Source organism: Nanorana parkeri, unplaced genomic scaffold (genome assembly GCF_000935625.1).
Source record: "Nanorana parkeri isolate BGI_ZX_2015 unplaced genomic scaffold, ASM93562v1 scaffold66, whole genome shotgun sequence".
Lineage (NCBI taxonomy): Eukaryota > Metazoa > Chordata > Amphibia > Anura > Dicroglossidae > Nanorana > Nanorana parkeri.
In genome coordinates this window covers 143371-167118 of record NW_017306334.1, presented here as the reverse complement: position 1 = coordinate 167118, position 23748 = coordinate 143371, and the positions used below count along the sequence as shown (strand labels likewise).

The 23748-nt window shown below is 41.3% G+C and overlaps 1 protein-coding gene across 1 annotated transcript in view; it reads left to right on the top strand.

Moving 5' to 3' along the window:
- The window catches only part of CCDC50 (coiled-coil domain containing 50), a 55143-nt gene that overhangs the window by 20276 nt on the left and 11119 nt on the right, over positions 1 to 23748 (top strand). The window contains exons 2-6 of the mRNA XM_018576397.1: positions 4416 to 4478; positions 4588 to 4717; positions 6814 to 6904; positions 14109 to 14205; positions 21386 to 21501. Coding sequence (XP_018431899.1) covers positions 4416 to 4478; positions 4588 to 4717; positions 6814 to 6904; positions 14109 to 14205; positions 21386 to 21501 — 497 coding nt within the window. The remainder of the gene's footprint in view (positions 1 to 4415; positions 4479 to 4587; positions 4718 to 6813; positions 6905 to 14108; positions 14206 to 21385; positions 21502 to 23748) is intronic.

The following is a 23748-nucleotide window of genomic DNA, read 5'->3' as shown; positions in this document are numbered from 1 at the left end:
ATTTTTCACTAAATGTTGGGATTTAATAAGGAGTTGCGCTAATATTGCGCAACACAAAAATTTGCAACTACCACCATTATATTGTATAGGGTCTTGTCATTTAGAAAATATATAATGTTTGGGGGTTTTAAGTCATTTTCAGGCCTAAAATGTGGAATATAACATGGGTGCAAAAAAAATGAGAAAAAGGCCTCAGTCATGAAGGGGTTAACTGGCCTATAACAATGTTTTGAGAGTTTTCAAGGCAAGGAAAAATGACGTAATGTGAAGAAATGGTTAATGAGACCACAATACTAATGCAACACACAGAGCACAGTTTTGCAAATTAGAAGCAAATGGAGCTGGTCAGAAACTGGCAACGTCTCCTCATACTTTACATGTGTCAAAACTCAACCAAACCTCCCTCAACGGAGCAGATGGGCTACAGCTGTTCTGTCTCCCAAACCAAAACACATCATCACAGACCATTATGGATACAAAATATACAATGTTTTTATTTGCATGTGGAAAATATGACTAGGGAAACAGTCAGTATGATGTGTTTTAGGAACAGCCGTCGGAACGCTTTATCAATATTTTCTGCACAGGTGTGGGATGGTCCTTTCTTGAAGGAGTTCATTGTGTATAGGATGTGTAGATTTTCTGAAGGATTACCTTGTTGAGGATTGTCACTCAACCATGATCTGCTGTCTTATATTTGACATATATTCGCTTGTCAGCAGCATGTCCTTTTACCATGTGAGCGTCATTTCAACAGACGACTGCTAATCATTTTAGCTGGAGTTTTTGTCCTGAGTCATAAATCCTGTTAATCAAATATGTCAGCGAGGAAGACGTATGACTTTAACAACATCAGGTGTGTTCTCCAGCTCCCACCTAATATCACCAACAGAATGTTTAGATAGCATCCATAAATAGATTCCGTAGTCATTTATTTGACCTACAGTGGGTATGTACGTATAAAGAGTACAGAGGCTGAACAAATCCCATGTCAAGGTTGCTTTTTTTTGTTAATAAAACATAAATGCACCAAATGTAGTTTTGTAATGCTGGCCATACACTGGTGGATTTTAGAAAGTATGTTCATACAAAAAAAACTCATCAGAACGTTCAATATTGCCATCAGATACTTGAGAAATGGCTTTGGAAACATTTGTTTTATTTTAACATTTTGCTTTGGAACGAATGGAGTTTCCCAAAACGAAACCATATTTGATTGTTAGAATTTCATTTGTTTAAGAAAAATTTCCATCCTACTCCTTGTGTTTGTCATCACTATAGTCAAAAACTATATCCAATTTGACGCCACTATTAAAAAAATTGAACGAATGCGCAAACTATTTTTTTCTAACTATATTCTGCTGGTATTTTGCCAGCTTTAAAGGGTTATTAAATTTCCGGTGTTTTTGCATATATCTACTGCTAGCGAGCAGTAGATATATGCAAAAAGTGTTTAAAAAAAACAACCTGCTTTTAAAGCGGTTTAAACTTGCCTGTGTCTTCCCCGCGCACTCCTGTCCGAAAATTTGAAAATTCCCGGGCGCCCACAAAGCATCTTGGGGCGGGCACATGCGCAGTTTACATTTTCGGCCGGGAGACGAGGAGAGACACAAGGTAAGTATATGGACGCGTGGGACAGAAAGTGCCAGCAAGATCAGAGGAGTCGGCGCTGGATCGGAGACCAGCATCAGCGCTGGAGAGAAGGCTGAAAAGGCTGAAAAGGACAAGGTTAAGTGCTTTTAATTAACATTGGGGGGAGGGGAAAAAAATCTTTGACTTTAATGTCACTTTAACCACTTCGTGACGGGAGACGTACACTGTACGTCCCGCCACAAAGGGACCAAATTCAGTTTTCTGATCGTTGTTGGAACGATCAGAAAACCTTTAGTGACAGCTGAATCCTGAACTGCTGCAGGATCAGTGTCACTAACTTATTGGCTGTTCTGAAGTTTGAAGCAGCCTAATAATAACCAAAAATGTATTTATCAAGCAGTAATAGTGAGATTAATTCACAATGACTGCTTGATATAGGTAAATAAAATAAAGTTTTTTTAAAAATAGTGAAAAGTGTAAGGAGAAAAAAAGTGTAAAAAAATAAAGGACAAATAAATATGTATTTATTGCATTTTTTTTTTTTAGCTGTGCTGGTTTTGTACTACAAATCAAAACTGGGAAAAAAGGTGTTTTTTTGCCTTTTTAAAATATTGAAAAAGTGAGGCGTTAGGGCTACATATTTATATCACATATGTGTGTCTATCTGTCCTCTAAAAAACAATATACAATATGTGTGGGTGCACTTTGTAAGAAAGTATATTACTGACTTGGAAGGATCAAACAGCAAACATTTCAAAAGTGTGTCAGTCATTTACGAACAGAAACTAAAAACAAGCTCAGTCATGAAGGGGTTAAGACTATCACATTTTTAAAAGCTTGTTCATGCAAGATTTTTTTAAATGTTTTGTAGATTACCTACTAGAGGGAGAAGCAGTAGCTTAATGCAGCTCCATTGCATTTCTCTGTTGAGATAAGCCCTCATTACATTGAATTAAAGGGGTTCTAAACCCTCCAGTTTTTTTTGCTTATATCTACTGCTAGCATACAGTAGATATAGGCAAGAAGTGTAAAAAAAAACAACCGCTTAAAATCATTTTAAACTTACCTTGTTATCGCTGCTCGCTCCTGCGCCGAGAATCAGGAACTGCTCGTACGGCCGCAAAGGATCTTGGGGCGGGCGCATGCGCAGTTCTGATTCTCAGCCGGGAGACGAGCAGAGACGCAAGGTAAGTCTATGGACGCGTGCACCCGCCTGCAGACACCGCTGGATCGAAGAGAGAGAGCAGTCAGCGCTGGATCGGAGTGACCTCACAACGGTGGAGGAACACATGAAAACATGGGGAAAGAAGAGGAAGATCGGAAATAGAGACATAATTTAAGTTAAGTGCTAACATTTACATGGGGGGGAGGGAAACACATTTTTGCCTTTTTAATATCACTTTAACCTTTACACTGCAGTATTGAATTTGTAAAAAAAACATTCCCATAACCATTAGTAAACTGTAAATACATTAGACTCATTAAAAAAATCTGTTTCTTCATTTTTAAATACCCTGTTTTACTTTTCAAATTCTGTGTAATTCCCAGAGGCCAAGAGCGCCGTTCCTCAATAAGTATAAATCTGTGTGGGAAGGAGGGTGCACATATGCTGAAAAGCTGACGGGAGGAGGGCAGAGTGAGCACAAGGATGACACTTTTAACCTATTGCTGCTCTGTCGCACCTCCTTCATGATTTAATCAACAGACAGGGCACATGATAATGTCGGCCATGTATAATAATTGACCACAGAAAAAGTTGAGTTATTTCTCTGGCCGTGCTGTGTTTACACTTAAGGACTGAATAGGCAGAAATACTTTGTCAGGTAGAGCAGCTCCCATTATATGTATCTCACCTGTGTTTTTAGATGCTTGCCTGGAGTTCAGCTATAAATGTAGAAATCACTAGATTTCAATCATTACCAGATTAGGACTACATTTTTTTTTTCCAGTGAGCCGGTTCATAGACTTGCATTGTGAGAAGCATGAACAGTGTGTGGTACTGCAAAGCTTTGTTCTGAAACAAAAAAATATGACTGCTCGCAGTGCTGCAGATCAGGATGTGAAAATCGCTGATATTTGCGCTACACAGTACAAAAAATAAAAGTAAATGTAATAATAAAAATAAGCCCTCAATTAAATGACACACTGCGCCTTCCTTTTTTAAAGGGACACTAAACTCAGGAGCTAAAACTTAAATGTATTCAAGTACCTGAACTATTAACAAAAATGTATCTTATTTGTGTATCACGTGGCTGTAAAACCTCAAATCATCTCTCAATTCATGCTGACACTGTCCTTCCTTCTGCAGGGTGGCTACTTTTGTTCCCCATGGTCTCACTCCCATGATGGATTATAATCTTAATGCAAATTAGTAAACTAAATGTGAGATTGCAGTCCACCATAGGAGCAAACTTGGAGCGGTGGCTACTTTATAACACACATGAGGAACAAAAGTAGCCACCCTCCAGAAGGAAGGACGGTGTCGGCACAAATTCAGAGATGATTTGAGGATCTACCTCTGAATCATGCACAATAAGATACATTTTTGTTAATAGTTAAGGTACTTGAATGCATTCTTAAAATTTAACTCCTGAGTTTAGTGTCACCATAAGCAAAATATGCAGGTATGAAAATAGCCCTTTAACAGCAAATAACTTTACAAAGTTATTAACACAAACATTTTAATTTGTCGGTGTTATTTTTTATATTTGGCTGTTATTGCCTATTATGTGTGTGATTTTGATCGTTGCCTGCTATATTAGCTTATGTCTTGTAGTGTATAAAAGTAAGCCTTTTCTTTTTTTTTTTTTTTCTCCTTACAGTTTGCCGTGATTTTGCAGTGCTGGAAGATCACAGTCTTGCACATACCTTGCAGGAACAAGAAAGTAAGTAATACATTGACAAATTAGGAGTAGCTGGAACAGTTGTTGGTCTGACATTTGATGTATTACAATAGACCCATGTTTTACAATTTTATGTTACTTTTTTTTGTAGTTGAACATCATCTAGCCACAAATATCCAGAGGAACCGTCTGGTCAAACATGACCTACAGGTGGCCAAACAGCTTCAAGAAGAGGAGGAACTCAAAGCACAAGCCAAGGATAAGCACCGTCACAATGAACTGTGAGTACTTCCATGCGGCTTCTGTTGACATGTTAGCAGTAAATAATATAAAGACAATCTTCAATTTTGTTTCTTATTTTGTCTGATAAAACGTAATTGTATGTTAATATTTTGCTAATAATTTTCACATAATTTTTGTGTGTATGTGTGTCTGGCTTCCTCCTTCACCATTGCTATTTATCAGGCCATCTCGCAGGCTATGAACTAAAGGGCAAAGTTCCTCCTTTTCACTCCACTAGAAGTGTTGGTGCTTTTTAGGCTTTTCAGCATGAGGCTTCAATTTCCCAAATATGTATAGCTACCACCTATTCTCCTGTGCACACCTTTGTCAGGTTCTACTAGGTGGATGTTCAGGCCTATGCATATGTTGGCTTTGAGCACAATGTCCTTCAGATGGGCCTGTAATTGTTGAAAATGCCTCTGTTCTATTTTTGTTCCCTGTTGGGGTTGTTGTTGTTTCCATTGGACCTGTTAGCCCAGTGGGGCAGGGCAAAAGTCCTGTTTGTAAAATTCAGATTGTTTAGTTAATCTTAGAAATAAATAAAATAATCCCAAAGTATATGAACTTTTAAAGACTATTTTTGATAAGTACCAGCAAAAGGTTGCCCATTCCAGGACGGCTATATATGTAGATAACTCCTATTATATAATTAAGCAACATGGTGACAGTCAATATTGTGCAGTTCCTGTTGTATGTTATAAGAGGAGATACCTGGCACAGCTGTGTCAGAAGTAGGGTACTGATGTGAAACATTTAGCGTAGGAAGACATGGTCAGAAAGGTGTCAGGCCCCAGAGGTTCCACTTATGCTGCACCAGATGTGCTGTCCTCCTAGCAATGAAGAGAAAAGCTTCCAGTGGGCCCGATTTCATGGCTCTGTGTAGTGACATCTCTTAGTTTTAAAGATTTTCAGCATCAGCTGCTGTTGAAAAATCTTACTGTGGATACAGACACACTACAGGCCTTCAGCTGCTCGCTGCCTCTGCCCTATCCCAGTCCATCAGCCGCCGACTGCCTCTGCCTTGTTCCAGTCCATCAACCGCCAACTCCCTCTGCTCTGTCGCAGTCCATCAGCCTCCGACTTCCTTTGTCCTGTACCAGTTCATCAGCTGCGGCCTTCCTCAGCTCTTTGAAGCCCAGAAGCTAGATTTCCTTTTAATACTATTGGACAAAAATTTACAAAATTTTAAGTTTTTTTTTTTTGTGGTTTTGCTTTAGTGTGCTTGGAGTGCAGGTGTTAACATTTGTTAAAAATGTTTATTTATCATCATCATACAGGATTTATATCGCGCCAACGGTTTGCGCAGCGCTTTACAATATAATGTTTGTTAAAACTATCTTCTTTACTTGCTTTTACACATGCATGCGTATGAGAGTACGCTCCCGATTGCAAAAGCTTTACATTCGGGATCTTACAGTCACAGAAACAGGAAGACAGCATAAAGAGGAGGAACAGGGGTCCTTTTTGGAGCATGAAAAATACTTTAAAAACGGACTGTAAAAAGAAATCGAATGCAAGTACCCTGATAATTTGTGTTTTGAAAACCTCCTGGCTGTAGTTTAGCTTTAAAAATAAACCTGGTACAACCAGATTACGGGCCTGTGTTGTTGGACTTTTGTTCCAAATGGATTTACATTCCTGTACAAGTCATGTGATAACACAAAACCTGCTGGTCACATGTCAAAGGCAAGTCAGAAGGAGGTTAAATGCAGCCATCTATGAATCCTTAATGATTCCATGAGCAGCTCAAACTGATGTCAACACAAGCCAATAGCAAACTCTGTGTGTTGGAACTTCCATCTTGTTCTTCATCTTGTTCTCCATTGGCTATGTAGGAGGGTTACATTGGGCTTGGAGGGTGGTGCTTATATCAGTGAACACACTAGCCTGCATTTCTGCAAGTTAAACAACTTCTCATTCAGAAGATAAGAAGTGATGTTTTTAGGGATTTACCTCACAGAGCTTCAAGGTAAAGAACATGAATGCCTTGTCTGAACTTGGGAGTGTGTTGAATTGTGTACAGTATGGAGTCACAGAAGAGTGTTTTACCTTGGCACTAAAGCTTTTGCTTTTTTTTTTTTCTTTTTCTCTCTAGTGAAGATTTAGATAGTGAAATAGCTCAGGAAATTCAAGAAAAGCTGGTGATTGAAGCAGAAAGCCGACGCAGACAAGAGGAGAAAGATGAGGTAAGTGCATTTCTTTACACACAAACTTGGGGGCTTTAGCTGTCATTGCACCTCAGACAGTGGGAGACACCATGTCTGCTGAAGCTGGCAGACTGTAGCTGTCAGTGTAATACAATGAGTGGGGAAAAAAGTGCAATACAATATGTTGGAAAAAAATATCCTTTTAGTTCAACAAGGAAAAGTTTAGTTATTTTTATGTATCAGATGAGTAGGGTATTTATTTAAAAAAGTGTACCACATAAAACCCTTTATCACCTAACATTTATGTAAACTATTTTTTTGTGGCAAATTTAGGTAAATTGGGCATTGAGTTATTTTCAAGTTGACAGATATACTTGCATTGCTAAATTTTTGGTCTTGACATCTAAGTTTTAATGACATCTGGACATTGGGTTAGGTATTTTGGGCAAGCCTCTGCCCTAACAGAAATGCTGCTATGGCACAAACCTTCATTCTTAGAAAAAAAGGGGTGGGGTACATCAGCTGATTTGGGAGACACTACTCCTAATGTCTGTGGGCACCTTGAGGCTTTTTTACTTAAAATGGTGACTGGAAGGGTCTGTTTATCATAGTGCTCTATATTTACAATCAAGCCATGCACAGTATTCCTCATTTTAGAAGGTGCTTGTGTTTTCATGATAACATGGCAGATATTAAAATGAAATCCTGCTGGTTTTTGGTCAGTTTTTTTTTTTTTTTGTCCGTTTTTATATATTTTTGATCTGTTTGTTAGTATGTATATTAGGGATGCACCGATACCAGTTTTTTGGTATCGAGTAAGAGTACTGCAATTTTTTCTGCACTCACCGATACCAATACCGGAAATCCTATTAAGGAAGCCGGTAGGATGACTCGCCACTCGGCTTCCCAATTAGCCAATAAGGAAGCCAGGCAATGAGTCATTACGCACGGTTTCCTGTCTCACCGGGAAGCCAGCTCCATGCTCCCTTGTCACCAGGCGAGTTTCTGGCCAATCAGTAAGTCGGGGAGCGGGTAACGACTCGTCGCCCGGCTTCTTGCTTGGCCAGCACCCCGACGGTTCAGAAAGCGGAGGGCGAGTCATTCCACGCCGTCCGGCTTTATGATTGGCCAGGAAGCCAGCTCCATGCTCCCTGATGATGAGGGAGCACAGAGTCGGCTTCCTGGCCAATCAGGAAGCCGGGCAGCGTGTAATGACGCGCCGCCCAGCTTCCTGATACCGGAAGTTTGTGTTAGGCACCGGTTGTATTTGTAATAGGTATCGGCGAGAACTTGATTAAAAGTATCGGTACTCATACTCGGTCTTAAAAAAGTGGTATCGGTGCATCCCTAATGTGTATATACAATATTTCTTTTATAAATAAACATTTAATTCATGGCAAAGAATTCCAAGAGCTAGTTAAAGAGGCAGCTTAGATGTTTTCTTTACAGCACCATCATTCTGAATAAAAACCTTGGGCTGAGCCATCTGATAGGAGCAAAGTGAGTGATATCAGTCACTATCATGACGTCTCTTCTACTTCTACTCTGTATTGAAACTGAATGCATTAAGCCTGTAAACAGGCTTTTTTCACCTGACTCTAATTAGAGCTCCACATGCTGGCTTAAAAAAAATCCCCAAAATGTATATATAAAATGCCATCTTTAACTGTTCTAATCTTTATCCTGATCATAATAAAGAAAATTTGTACACAACTAGTATACACTTCCTGCTCCTGCCCTCACAGCGATTTGTTGATCTATCGTTCTCTGTTCTCACGTCACTGCCCGTTTTCCATGCCATGGTCACCTCCGGCCATCTATAAACCTCCTCAGCATCAGCTGCATGGATTTGTGGGTAACCAAGGCCTTGCTTCTCTTTGGGCCTAGTTACTGTCTGCTGCGCTGTGCAACCTTTCTCCTAATAGACATATGGAGGACATATTTTGTGTGGTGTAAGGTAAGTAATTTCCCTGCAGAAAGTAGTGGAAATAATCCTGTCTTTTTTTCCAGTCGGGTCTGGATAAACTTTTATCCTTGTGTACCATTACTGGTAGATTTCGGCTTTGGCAACTTTTGTTTTCCCTGTTTTTTCCCCGGTGACCCCATGGGATCTTAAGTTGATTCTGTTGACTCTCCAGAAACCGGCTTTTGAGCCTATCAGGGATATTCCCCTGTCTACTCTTGCTTACAAGGTTGCCTTTCTTGTTGCCAACACCTCGGCACAATGTGTCTGAATTGGCGGTCTTAACCTGTAAGGAACCCTTCCTTGTACTGCATAGATATGAGATAGACCTCCTTTCTTCCCAAAGTGGTTTCTCCCACTTCAACCAGGACATTGTCCTGTCTTCTCTATGCCCTTCTCTTAACCAACCCAAGGAGGTCTACCTCCACTGTCTAGATGTGGTATGTGCTGTGTGAGCCTCTCAGCTACAGCTTCATATTGACATTAACTCTTTTCTCTGTTTTTCTAAGCATCTCGACAGGGGACCTCAACCGGCATTTGGCTGTACCATTCCCTGTGGATTTGAAAAATCCTCATTTAAGCCTGAGGACTTGGGCCTGGTTCACACCTGGGCGTTTTACAGCGTGTTCCTACGCTCTGCAAAACGCTCAACATGTGAAAACCAATGATTGCCTATGGTCATGGTTCCTACCTGGGCGTTATACAGCGCGTAGGAACGCGCTGCAAAACGCCCTACGCCCAAAGAAGTACAGGAGCTTCTTTGGGGCGTATATGCCGCGCGTTTCCATTGGGATGCAGCCAGGTAGCCCTCACGCAAATCGCGGTAAAAACGCAAGGAACGCGCGACAAACGCGCATATTCGATACGCCTAGGTGTGAACCCAGCCTTAAAGGTAAGTTTCCACTTTTCCATATCCTAGCACACTCCACTAGATAAGCTAGTGCTGCATGAGCTTTCCAGTATCGCCGGTTTACTGTGTTGCTCTTGTATCCCCAAGTAATTGTATTACTTGGGGATGTCCCTACATTCCTGAATACCATCCTTTGTCTTGCAATGTAGGATAAACAAGTTAAAAAATAAGTACATTACAAGACATAGGTGCCGTCCCTCTGTTTCTCATGCTCCACTTCTACTATTTGTTGCTTGCAAAACTGAGGCTTGGGGGTAGCAGCTGTTTCGTCAGAAAGACAGTATCATAAGGACTGTGGCTCTTCATGTAATAAATTGTATATACATTTTTTTTTCAGCTGAACCTATGCAAACTTATAAATTGCATGCTTCATTTTTTGCTCGTATGTGTTTCTCCTACAAAATTTCCCATTGAGTGTCATGCTGCATGCATACATACAGCATTTAACATTTTCAGTGGAAAAAAGGAAAATGTGCGATTGCGGAGATGGCTGCCAACCGATGCCTGATGACATAAATCTGCCCAGACAGTAGAAACTTGCTGCCACATTGAGACTTTGAAGACAATCCCCAGTTCGATTTTTTTTTTTTATAACTGGCAACCATTAAATTGAAGCATTGCCCTATCTGGTATCCCGCAATCCTTCTATATTACAGCAGGTTTTTGGCATCCTCATGGCCATCTCGCTGTAATACATCATTGACGTTATGTGCCCTAAGGCATTATTCTTTCCAGGATTGTTGCCAGGAGCAGAAAATTTTCAGATCTGGTCTGAACTTAAAGTACACGCTCAGCGAGAAGTAGTAATAAGGTTTCTCCACTTCCAATAAACGCTGGCTCTAGCATTTGCTTTAAATAGATAATGTAAAGGAACTGTTTGTTGGCAAACACCCTGCTGATATTATATGTATGCACATCATTTGTGATTTAAACATTCAGTATAGTTACACGCATATGTCTGCCTGTGGGTTTGCCCAAAAAAGTGGCCGCATATATGTGAAACCAGGGGCAAGCTGGTCTACTACCTTCTGCACCGTGTGTGTGTGTGTGTGTGTGTGTGTGTGTGTGTGTGTGTGTACACTATATTGATGGGTTTAGCATTCCCATAAAAGTTTAAGGGAATGTAAAACTGACGTGTGCATTTATCCATATATGTATTATATAAAAGTCCAATGGGGTGCAGCACTCAAAATACACCTCAAAATGTTGCAACAGTTTCAGCCCAGCATATGCCCTTCCTCCTTTCGGAAATACAACTGGCCCAGTTCGAACAAACATTCCACATGCATGCATGCATGCATGCATACATACAGTACATACACACAGGAACCAGTGTGTGTGTATGTATTATTGGGAAATGCTTACTGTGCACTCTGCCTGGTGCTGTGCAAATCTTCTGAATTCCTATGTGCTGTACCGGTGTGTGCACACCACACTCTCCATTTATTTCAGTCAGAAGCCTGTTCCTCTTCCAGTCAGACTGCAGCACATTTTCAGCCTGGGTCTCTGTGGCACTGGGACAACTAAACAGTGAAGATCTCCAGACAACGTTGTTGTAGAGAAGTATAAGTAATATTTAGTGTGCTTAGGTGGAAAGGATCAATGTTAAAAAAAAAAATGCATGTATCCTTTCTTTGACATTTGTATTGTGTTGGAGTTTTTCTGCAACGCATATTTTTAACATGCTGCAATAAAGCCCAATTAAACTTTTTCAGTTTTTATCAGCTAAATAAACTCTAGGTGGCTCAAAATAAAAAGAGTACAAAGTCTTACAATTCATTTTCTTCATAAAGCAACCACAGTATGAGTAAAAGCCTGCCCCCTTCTAGTATGCTGGAGAGAAATCTCCCTGCTCTGTGTTCAAAAGTGGTAATCTCACTGCAGAGGTCCAACATACCCCCAGTTGAGTCCGAGCTAGAGCTCTCCAATTAGCAGAGAGCAAAGCTACAATTGCGGTCTTTAGGCCAGTACAGATTCGCAGGATTTCTCACAGGCACAGGGTGGGGATGCAATTCTACAATATCAGGAAGTAGACTGTTCTGTTAACTGGTAAAAGTACTGCTTTAAGTATGATTTAGAGCAATGTGGTAAAAATCCATAGCAAGCATTTGATTTTCATTTTTTATGTATCTGGCCCCAAAGTGCTGAAATGTGTGTACATAATCACCTATCAAACATTCAAGCAACTTTCAGAGGTAGAAAAATCATTTTATGGTCAAATTTGTCTATCTGTGTTTTCAGAAAAAAATAAGCTCAAAATAATTTGTAGTGCACACAAACACAACATAATACCCAACGTTTTGGTAAATTTTAAAAGGTGAGGTTGCATTGAGTAAACAGATACCAAAACTGTACCTGCCTGTGAAATGGTGAAAAACAACATTACTCAAAATGTTTCATAGGTAATGCTTTAAAAGCCTTCGCAGGTCATTAATTTAGATTTAACAGTGAATGACAGCCCTAGAACTATTGCTGTAACCCTGGAGTACACGGCGATACCTACTAGCTTTAAAGGAGAACTATGGGGTCAGTGTTTTTCCCCATAGTTCTCCTTAGGGTAACGGGAGGACACAAACTAGCGTCCTCCCGTTACCCTAAGCTCAGTATACTGCAAGCTACAGCTCGCGGTATACTGAGACGCCGGAGCGGATCCCGACATCGATGTCGAGATCCGCCCAGCTGCGTGAGTGACAGCTGGCTCTGCCTATCTAGAGGCAGAGCCAGCTGTACCCTCCCACGTCCGTTCCGCCAGTCAGAGCTGGCGGATCGGAGCGTGGAGTTGCTGAATACTGAAAAATGGCCTGGATGGGAAGGGGGTTTAACACCGCGGATGTCAACTGGTTAACTAAACATTTAAAAAAAAAAAAATTTAATACAGTTTTTTTTATAGCTATCACAAGGGGATGGTGATCCCCCTGTGTGATAACATATTGCAGGTGACAGGTTTTCTTTAAGGAAACATCAAGGGTCCATTAAACCTCTGTCACCTCTGCACTCTGTTGAAGTTGATCGAGCACAGACCGAAGTGAGTGGGGTTTGACAGCTTTGATGCCAGAATTGCTCAGAGCCAAGTATTTATTGTTGAGTTCTTCACAGGAGAGATCAGCATAGGATGTTCACCTGATCTTTCGCCTCTCTCCATCCTCACCCACCGTGGAGGTCCAAGGCATTCAGAAGGGGCAGGTGAACCCAGGACACATGGGGACGGGTGGAGGTGTGGGCTATACTTTCCTCATCATGTAAAAGTGATCGAGCGTCTTTACACCCATCTGAATCACTTCTACAAGAAAGTCGGGAGGAAAAATGTAAACAAACTCCTCAATGATGGCGCTAATAGCCGTCAGCAGTGAAAGTGTTCATTATACAAATTATGTTACACATCAAAACAAACTAAAACTGTGCTTATTCACATTTTTGTAAATTATTATGCTTACTATAAAAAAATATATATTCAGGATATTTTTAAAAAAAAATTGCCTGATAAGGGCCCCATATGTGCAAATGATTTGCAAAGCATTTACTAAGTTATGGTTTAGTAAACCACTGCATACCAAAACGTCAAAATTTTATCTGGTCATGAACGTCTTCATTACCACGGGGGGTGGGGGGGGGGGTTAAAGGAGCTAAACAAAGCTATAAAGGTGTTCTTTACTTTTTGACATATTGGGTTGTTTTACAGTGTGTCTGTAAAATGTGAGTGTAGATGTGATTTGCATCTTAAAGAGCAGTAAGATGTTTTAATCTATTGTTTCCTTACTGTAACTTTTTCTGTTTGTTAGGTCTTGCACACTCTCTGGCATCTCCTATCGTATGGGAGTCTGGGCGGTGTGCCATATGCCTATAATTTCATTAGATTACTGTCTTGCCATTAGGAAATGACTTCATAACCTATTCAAACCGCACCTGCTATTTCCCTTGGAGTCAGACCATTAGGTTTTATTCATCCTTTATTCCCTTCTAACCATGTCTTCTACATACAGTGTTCTCTGAGTGCAGGAACAGATTGGCTTGTCAGCTCGCGTTCAGCTGGCATCAGCAAGAACGCTAATGTGATTACTGAACTATAAAGGAGGGCTCGCTTTCATTCAGGAACTGTGTGTACACGGCGGTCACTTCAGTTCTTCCACACTACAGAGTATAAATCCAGTAGACAGACAACTAAAATGTTTGATATTGTAATATGCCATATAATTTTTAGTAGTTCATAGCAGCCATTGTGGTGTTAAATATTTACACTGTTTTGCTTTATTTAAAAACAAGTTTGTAGCACCCAGTTGGGTGAAGTTTCTTTTTTTAAATTATTTGAATCTTGCTATGATGTGTGTTATGTTTGGTAAACCTTTTATGTTTCTTTATTTTTACATTAATAGGACATTGCACGATTATTGCAGGAGAGAGAAGAAAAAAGGAAAAAGAAGCATTACCCTCCACATGCCGCTGAAGAGCCGTATTATCCTGACCATGGAGGTATATAGTGTTGTGTGCAAAATCTTGGTTTATTTCGAAAAGTTATAGACGCAATAGACTGTCCTTTTAATCATCTGAGATAGAAAACATTACATTTGTATTCTTTTGTGGATCTTTGCAACAAGATGATCTTTCCCTTTTTAGCAAGTGCATTCAAGCAGATGGCACAAGCGAGATTGGTAGACTTGTTTTTGGGTGAGATTTCAGTGCTGGAATCCTGATGCAATAGGTTTTTGGCATGTAGTTTTCAGTGCCAAAAACAAATGTGCAAATATGTCCCCCCTGTTATGTAACCTGTCCCTCCACATCTGTAAAGCCGACAGTCGGCTCTACAAGTTTAAACAGAGTCCCGGCGGCAAAAGTCGCCGGGAGTCTGTTTAAACAGCCCTGATGCTGGCGACGTACACTGTACGTCGTCAGTCACGAAGGGGTTAAACTTAGAGCTATCTCTTGGCGTTACCTAAACCTAATCTACTCCCTTTGAACTTTAAAGGAATAGGATTGAAATATTGGAGCTTCCATTACTCATAATTCAAGCTCTATGGCTGTTACACTTATCCTTTGTTTACTGGCTGGTCAGTCACTTACCTTGACCAAGCATGTGCATACCAAGTGTCGTCACCCAATGTTTGTTCCAGTTCATTAGCTCAATAAATAGTGCAGCAAGAACAAGAATGACAGACCCGTTATATATGCGCCTTCAAAAATTGGAAAAATAGTTTTGGAGTGCCTTATCTGAAATATTCATTAGGCTTGCCTTGCATCTAACTTTCTTACGTTCAATTCATTTGGAGAAAGAAAAGAGAGGTATAATTTTCTGACTGGCAAACTGCATCCTTGTATCTCATAAGGATGTTTTATGTTCATTGGAGAACATTGAGCAGTTAAATTTACATTGTGCTTCTGGTTGTAAATGTTGTGCAGTCCCAGTATTTGACTCCAATTGATGAGGATGGTCACTTTTGGGTTTGTTTGACATTGTCCGTAATGGCTAAAATTGTTGCATCATAGCATCACCTTGCCTGTCTTAATAGTTGACAGAGTGGAGTGGATTAGTTAAACAGTTAAAGCCTAACTGAGCTTTCAGTTTAAATTGAATAAATGCACTTCAGTCTTCCATTTATTTTTCTTTAAAAATGAGCCACAACCTGTCCTCCTTTCACATCATGCTTTTTTGTGGGACCCTTGCTCTGTATGGTGAAGAAGTGGTCTCTTTTGAAGAGGTCTGAACTAGAGCTCTAGGACTGAGTTATAGGTCTGACTAAGTAGGGTTGCGTGTAGAGACCACAGCTTTCACATAAAAAGCAGGGGTTGCACTCTGTAGAATGATGGCGGAGGACAGGCTTCCCACTCAGACTGTGGCTGATTTTAGAAAGAAAACGACCGTTAAGCTATTGAACACTTCTTCTTCTTCTTCTTCTTCTTTTTCTTCTTCTTCTTTTTTTCTTTTCTTTTTTTTTTTTTTTCTTCTTCTTCTTTTTTCTTCTTGCAGCAAAAATGTATTTAGCTGACTTGCACTGAGGGTTCAGTTGGATTTTAACTCTATTAAAGATGGACCTGCTAGGACCAGTAAGCATGTTGATTTTACTCAAAGTGGTGGGTGTGGACTAATGTGAGTTCCAAAGGCTAGGAATTACCTATATTGAGATCAATGTAACATACAGGATTACACAGCACATGATTTGTAGATGTGCTTAATCAGAGGTGTATCTACCGAAAGGCATTTGCCATTGGCTGCACTTTCCAGGGGAGGCAAAAGCCACTAGGGATGCACAGATACTGGGCATTTCCATGAGTACAATTACTCGTGAAAATGCGCTGAAACTAAAAACATACCGGCCTTTACATTTTTTAATATATTCGGCTGCTGTAAGGACCCATGCTTGCCCCTGTTTACGGTGACTGTAATACTTCTCTCCTCCTCCTTCCTGGGGAACCCCACCGTCTGCACAGCCCCGTTGAGACCCCGCACAGCCCTGATCAGACCCCACACAGCCGCTGCATAATGTAGTGCTGGGGTTTGTAGTGCTCTATAGCTGATGGAATTCTGCATTGCTGTATAATATATTGCTGGGATTTGTAGTCAGTGGCAGAACTACCAGGGTTGCAGCTGCGACTGGGCCTTGGGGCTCGACCACTGTCATACAATCATTAGTCTGTATTGCTTTAGAAAAACTGTTACATGACACTAAAAAAAAAAAAAGCTATCGGTCATTTGGTATCGGCAAGTACTTGAGGAAAAGTATCAGTACTCGGTCTTGAAAAAATGGTATCCGTGCATCTCTAAGGGCCTGTTCACACGACGTCCGTTTTGTGTGCTGACCGGCTCCGTACACTGCTGCACTCAAAATGCATCCCAATGTATCCCTATGTGTTTTATGGGCTCCAGTTCTCACGTGCGCAGTCCGTTCAGCTTACGACAGAAAAAATACTGCATGTCACATTTTGTCCGGTCCGGAAACGCGCACGAAACGCAACGAGAACGGAAACGCAACGCAATGCAGCTAAGGGGGAAAAAAAAAGAAAAAAGTGTATTCTTGCTCCACTTATTATGTCATCAACGTTGACAAAAAATTAACTGTTAGCATCCGGACCGAAAACGCACTGCATCAGCAGCTCCACGTCTGCTGATCAGCACCTGATCAGGACCTGATCTCATGTGAACAGGCCCTAAAAGAAACTCTGCCCCCAAACCAGTGAGGCAGAAACTCTCATGCCATTAAGGGAGAAAAAGTTATCCTTGCGCGAATCCACCAGCGATCAGCCTCCTCTCTCCGACGCTGGCAGAAGTGATACAGCGCGCGCGCGCTATTAATATTTTAAACAGGTGCTCGCTGTATTCAGCTTCTGACAGGATAAACAAAATGCGCAGTGGCTTCCCTGCTACAGTAATAGCGCTAACTGTCAGAAGCTGGATACAGCGTGCGCGCTGTATCCAGCTTCTGACAGGTTACACAAAATGCTTCCAACAAAGGTATAGGCACTAGTTACCCACTTTTAATGTACAGAAAAGAAGAGGTGGAGCAATAAGGGGAAAAGGTAGAGCATAAAGCAGGGGTGGTGTTTACAGATGAAGGGGTGTGTCTTAAAAGGCATGGATGGGGCAAATGTAGATTAAGGGGGGTGCCCGAGTTTTTTGTCTTGCCTAGGGCAGCCCAAAACCAAAATACTCCACTGGGCTTAATAGGAGTCAGCAGTAAACTAACACCGTACACAATGTAGTCCTTTTTGAAGAGACACTTTCTTTGCCCATTCAGGACAAAGTGACAGTGTCTTTATGAAAATGTCCCCCTCCCCCCAATACTCCCTGACCAAGTTATACTTGCTTTGCCAGCTCTTTTGCCGATTCTCAGTAAGGGGAAATCATGTGGTGCTTGGAATTTGATGACGCAACCACTCATGTGCGTAGAGGACTTCCAGCTTCTCAAGAAAGTTTCATTAGAGATTTTATTATTCTTTTTGACCTTGAAGTACAATGAAGAATATGCTGGGCTTCAGGAAATGAAAGAAAACAGGTTCATAATAATATTGTTTTCTATGGCAAACAGCAATCCAATCCAACCAATCCATTTGGATCTTAAAGCAATTCAAATGGAATATTGTTTTACCTCATTTACCACATAAGGTCATTCCATTTTCTTGCATTTTGTATTGGGAAAGGTTAGGGTTTTTATAAATTTAGCTCTAATATTTATTAACAGTTTTAACAGCTGTTTTGTGTGTCAGTTACTTGACCTGCCTATGCTGTTTACTCATGAATTTAAACTTGATGACCTAATTCTATTACAACACCACTTTTGCAGATCTTTTATCACTTATGGCCAAAAATAAAAGCAATAATTTCCCTTCTCAGAATATTCTCTTGAGTACCAGTAATGCCCCTGAGTTCTACTTCTGGTTTACCATTTTCTTTTCTCCTTTCAAAAGTGATTTCCTATAGTACTTTTTAGTAGGTCAAAAATGTTTAGCGTGTTTTGAAGATTTCTGCAACGGACCCCACTGATTTTTATTGCTGTTTTTATTTTACATTTATTTGCTGCCGAGTAGCTGTAGTTGCCTGCTAAATATGTTGTATTGCATTTGAAAGTCATGTTAATTATTCCAGGGTTGTGTCCACACTGACGGCTGCACCCGTAACCACGCTGCAAACAGATACTGAACTGTAAAATGTTGATAGTTCACACACTGCATATTGGTGTACAAATACTGAAGTGTCTAGATAGATATGCCTTTATTTCTTTAGGTAATGTAAAATGTAAATTCTGTATGTCCTAACTAAGGATGCACCAAAATTTCAGACGAAAATGGCACTATGGGCAAAATGATGACAGTACCATAACGGCCAAACATATGGAGGGAAAAGCCCTAGCTTCTCTCTTCCCAGCTGGACGCCGGCCTTTTTCCCCTCTGATGCTGACTGCTCTCCCCCGCCTGTGTCGGCAGAGGCAGCGGGTGTCCAAGGGGACACAGAGGATCCAGCTGACGGCGCCCAGTGTGAAGTTTTCAGAAGGCCAAGTGGGGTGGTGCAGGAAGGAATCGGCTGCCACAGGAGACTGAGTTCTCCTCCTGCACAGCCCTGCTCGGCATTCTGTGACAGGTGAGCCAGGATGGAGAGAGGGTTACAAGCACTCAAAGATCAGGACTGATCGCTGAGTGTTTGTAAATAACTGAGGACATAGTATGCTTACTGTGTCCCCAGTTATGAGTGAACAGGAAGTACTATACATCACTTCCTGTTCATTCATGATTGTGGACATAATAACTTTAATACTATTTCCACAGTTTATGAATCCACAGGAGCACTCAGTATAGAGGGTTCCTGTTCATTCATAACATGGGCTGCAGAAAAAGAGATTGAGGACTCTGTGTCCTCAATCTCTTTTTCTATTTTACAAGGTAAATATCAGGGGACTGTTTAGACCCCCAAAGTCCCTAACCGTAAAGTAAAATAAAAAATAATTTTAAAAAGGTTTGATTTAAAAATATTCCATGTTTTCATTTTCCAAGAGGAACAAGCTAGTTAGGAACAAGCTAGTTAGGAACTAGCGCAAAAATGTTATTTTGTAACTTGCCCTATCCTTTACAGAAAAGCATTAAAAGGAAATAGGGGAAGAGAGGAGGAGTATGTTAAGACAAATATTTTAAACTCCTTTCCTATTCTTTTTTTATGATGCTACTCCATTGCTTAGGACATCATAGGGGTAGACATAAGGAGCACGTATCTGAATATGACAGACGCCATAGAAATGAAAGACTTGAACGAACCAGAAAGGAGGGAGGTCACCCAAAATCTAAGCAGCCTCTCCACTATGATGATCAACGTAAACGGGGAAGATCAGCAGAGCCTCGGACTGTTCAGGAAGAAAACAACCCTGATCTTCATAGATTTGAAGACAACCTCATTAGGACATCTGCCAAAAAAGATAAACCTGAAAGGCCTCCACCACCAAAAACAGGTAGACACCAGCAGCATGATGATAAGAAGCCCAATAGAGCATATGCCAGTGAAAATTCGCCAAGAAGGAGGTGTCATAGTCATGACTTACTCAGTACAGACAATACTGATGTTAGAAGCCATCGGAATAGTCCCGATTCCCGATCTGACAGAAGAGGTACTGAGAGTGAATATGAACATGAAAGACCCAGAAGGAGAGCTGACGGGGAATTCAAACATGACAGGCAAAGAAAAGGAGCGGAGGGTGAATACGAACAGGACAGGCAAAGAAAAGGATCAGAAGGTGAATACAAACATGACAGGCAAAGAAAAGGATCAGAAGGTGAATACAAACATGACAGACACAGAAAAGGAGCGGAGGGTGAATACGAACATGACAGACACAGAAAAGGAGCGGAGGGTGAATACGAACAGGACAGGCAAAGAAAAGGATCAGAAGGTGAATACGAACAGGACAGGCAAAGAAAAGGATCAGAAGGTGAATACGAACATAAAGGGCACAGAAAAGGAGTGGAGGGTGAATACAAACATGACAGACACAGAAAAGGAGCGGAGGGTGAATACGAACATGACAGACACAGAAAAGGAGCGGAGGGTGAATACGAACATAAAAGGCACAGAAAGAGAGCTCAGAGTGATAATGAAAATGAAAGACACAGACGGAGAACACCTTCTCCTAACAATGAAAGGCAGACACCAGATGGAGGTATAACTGAGCTTCCAGCATTGTGGTGAGGATTGTGGTGGTGGTGGTGGCAGTGGTGGTATTTAAGTAATCACATCATTAAACAAACATCTGATCAACTTTTCTTACAAGCCAAATCTTTAGAAATAATATTTTTAAATCATTGTTTGTTTTGCAGGTTATATTAATTTCTAATTGTGCTTTTATATTTTTGCCTTTGCTTCTGTTTTGCTTTCTCTTGATCTTTGAGATTTGATTTATCTTGCATGAGCCCTGTATTTGATATTTTGCCTTGTGTACTGTTAGTATAGCTTTACCCTGCACCATGAGTCTATTCAGTACGAACACTAATATGTACAAAGATTGGGACTGCAAGCCCACTGAAATCCTTTGGGGCGAGTAATGCACTTTTGGCATATTTAGTGGAGCAGAAAAAAAAAACAGTGATCTAGTGCTACAACTCGCAGCAGCTAATTCCACTATTTGAAATTGGTCAAAAACTGATTAAGGACTTGTTGCTGTTTGCTCTTTAACTTACAAAGCAGCTTATTACAACTCACATATTATACTTGTTTATGAACACATTTATGAACATATATCCACCAAATGTGTTAATTATCATCGTGCTAAGAAATTGATTTTTCAAATTTGAGAAATTCCTACTATGTTTCCGTGTTCCCATTCACATATCATATACAAAAAAAAAAAAAAATTATATTTTCTAGTGTTTTGTTTGGAGTAGGAGTTACACGGGACTGCAAGCTCTTCTGAACAATCATTGGGGACAGAATGAGATAAAATGCATTACTGTAAAAATTCACTGCCTAAACATTGAGACCTTTCCCCCCTTTGTTGGGGCAGACGGCATTCAAATCTAGTTTACAGCTAAATAAGTAGATCTGCCAGCAAAGTACAAACAGGGTTAATTGAGATAAACATTAACTCCACAGCCCATAACATTTAATATGGTACAGGGTAAAACTATCACTAAAAAATTGGACTTCTGTGACTATTTTAATAATTGTATACTTCGAACATAGGTAATAGGCCAAAAGGACACCGAGATGGTCCTCAAGGAAAACTTTGCGTAGGTGGAAGAATCCGTGATGAAGATGATGCTGAGATTGCTAGAAGGCTTCAGGAAGAAGAGCTGAAGGTGAACTAACTTTATTTCTGTTTTGCAGTTTAAAAATTTGACCACTGTTTTCTGAACAACTTCTTACCTATTTCTGTATAGATGTAACATACTTCAGAAAGTAGTTATAAAGTAATGTGTTTTCTCTCCCGTTCATTGAAGGACACAGGGAACAGATCGGAGATCATGTATTGTAGGGTAATATCGCCACCTCCAGGAGAAGGACGCTAGGCACAAAAAAACTAAAGACCAATTACAGCCTAAGGGCGGCCCCTGCCGGTGGCCAAACCCCCCACCTGCTGACAAGTCTCCAGTTTTTTGCCTAGCATCAGGAGTAAGGAGCTAAGAATTTTTTCTCTGTATTCTTACCTGTTTCTTCCTGATTTTTTCAGAAGATTCTTCTAGCAAGTGTTGTCCGGGCGACAGGCTGGATGTCTCGGATCCTTGGAGTCTCCCCTGGATGACCAGCGAGCGTATGCAGGCCCGCTGCGGTGGGTCGGCTGCAACAGCCCCGCTCCGGCGGGGTGGCCTGTGGGTTCGTCCCAGGGGGGTGCATATGACTGGGGGTCTCAGCCGCCCAGTCACAGCACAGTCGGGTCATGGTTGCCTACGGCCGGGGGCGGTCCCTGCTGGGGTCTCCTTCCTTGCCTGGGGTTCTGGTGGCATATTTTTTGCAGGGGACATGGAATGTGGGGACAAACTGACCGCAGTGCTCTGCGGCCTCTCTTCAGGGACCTCTCCCACATCCCCCCTTTGCGCAGCCTGTGCTTCTGCGCCCCTCTCCCTGTCTCCCTTGGTGTCTTTGGGGGGGTCCGCTGGCGCATTGTTATCCTTGAGGCTTTTTCCTCCACCATGGACAGTTTTGTGTCCCGTATGGAGCGCGTGCTGTCGCAGCGCCCCCCACGGAAGCGCGCTTTGCCGGCCCCCTCATCGGTCCTTTCTAGGGATTCTGAGGAAGAGGGGGAAATTTCTGCTGCGGCCGCGCAGCATGACCAGGGGGACTCCTCTCAGGCGGAGTCTGGTAGTGAAGACGAGTCGGGGACCGCCCTTATTGATGCGGTGGACGCCCTGGTGGTGCCGTGGGATTGCTACGGTCTGATTTACGCGTTCCATCCACTGTATCTGTTGCCGCATCTTCGCAGGGTCACGGTATTGTTGGCCCACCCCTTTTTTTTGGTACTGCTCTGTGACGTCCCTACAGTACATGATCTCCGATCTGTTCCCTGTGTCCTTCAATGAACGGAGAGAAAAGGATTTTACGGTGAGTACCAAAATCCTATTATTTTGATCAACTTTTAATGTATACCTGTCGGTAAACAAAACACCCTAAAGTATGAATCCGGAACCTTTTAACTAGTTTTCAACCTAATAATGAAATTCAAGAATTGCATATTACATATTGCACCTTGGATTTAGGGCTGCTGGAGTTAATCTCTGCTAAGGTGCACACAGGTAAGGGAAGATGCCTGCTTTTCATTACTGAGGCTAGTTAAGTGTGTGGGGTTTACTTGTTCTGCCTGATGAAGGGGATCCTGTGTGACGCCGAAATGTTGCATCACACTATGCTACTCATACGTCAATAAACAGACGTATTTGATTTACTATTAAGAGTACCGGTGTCTCTTCATATTCTACTTGATATCTACTACGGTCGCCCGCCATCGACTACTGAAGCACCCACCCTTATTTGTTTGGAAACTGCGGTTTCTGAGTGCGATGGGTTCATGGACTTTACGTGGGTTTACTAACAAGTCTACTGTCTTTTTATTTATTGGACCCAGTCAGATAAATAAGACTGGCCACACAATTCGCCCTGTAAAAGAAGATTAAATACTTCTCCTCCTTGCTGCCAGCACTACCGAGCGCTTTTAAAACTACTGTCAAAATCCTGGTCCCACGCTGTGTTCAGTGGTTCTTCCTGATGATCTTCACATCACTAAAGGATGCAGTTGTGATGTGGGGGTCAACAATTGCTGGATGTGTTTCACACCCAAAAGGGGTTTATTCATCACCCTATCATTATGTTACCATTGTGTGACCATTACCATATGTTACCATGAGGCATCGTTTGGCTGTTTGCAGGTACTCGGAGATCTAAATGATCCCCAGAATTACATCCTGTTTAGTATTTAGCTATTACTTGACTCATGATTGTTGTAAAAGCTATGCTTACTTAGAGCCCCTGCATTTATTCAAGAGAATCAATTTTTATTTCATTTATGTTCTTACAATCCAGTTTTTCCGATTTAATTAGATTGTCTTAGCTGA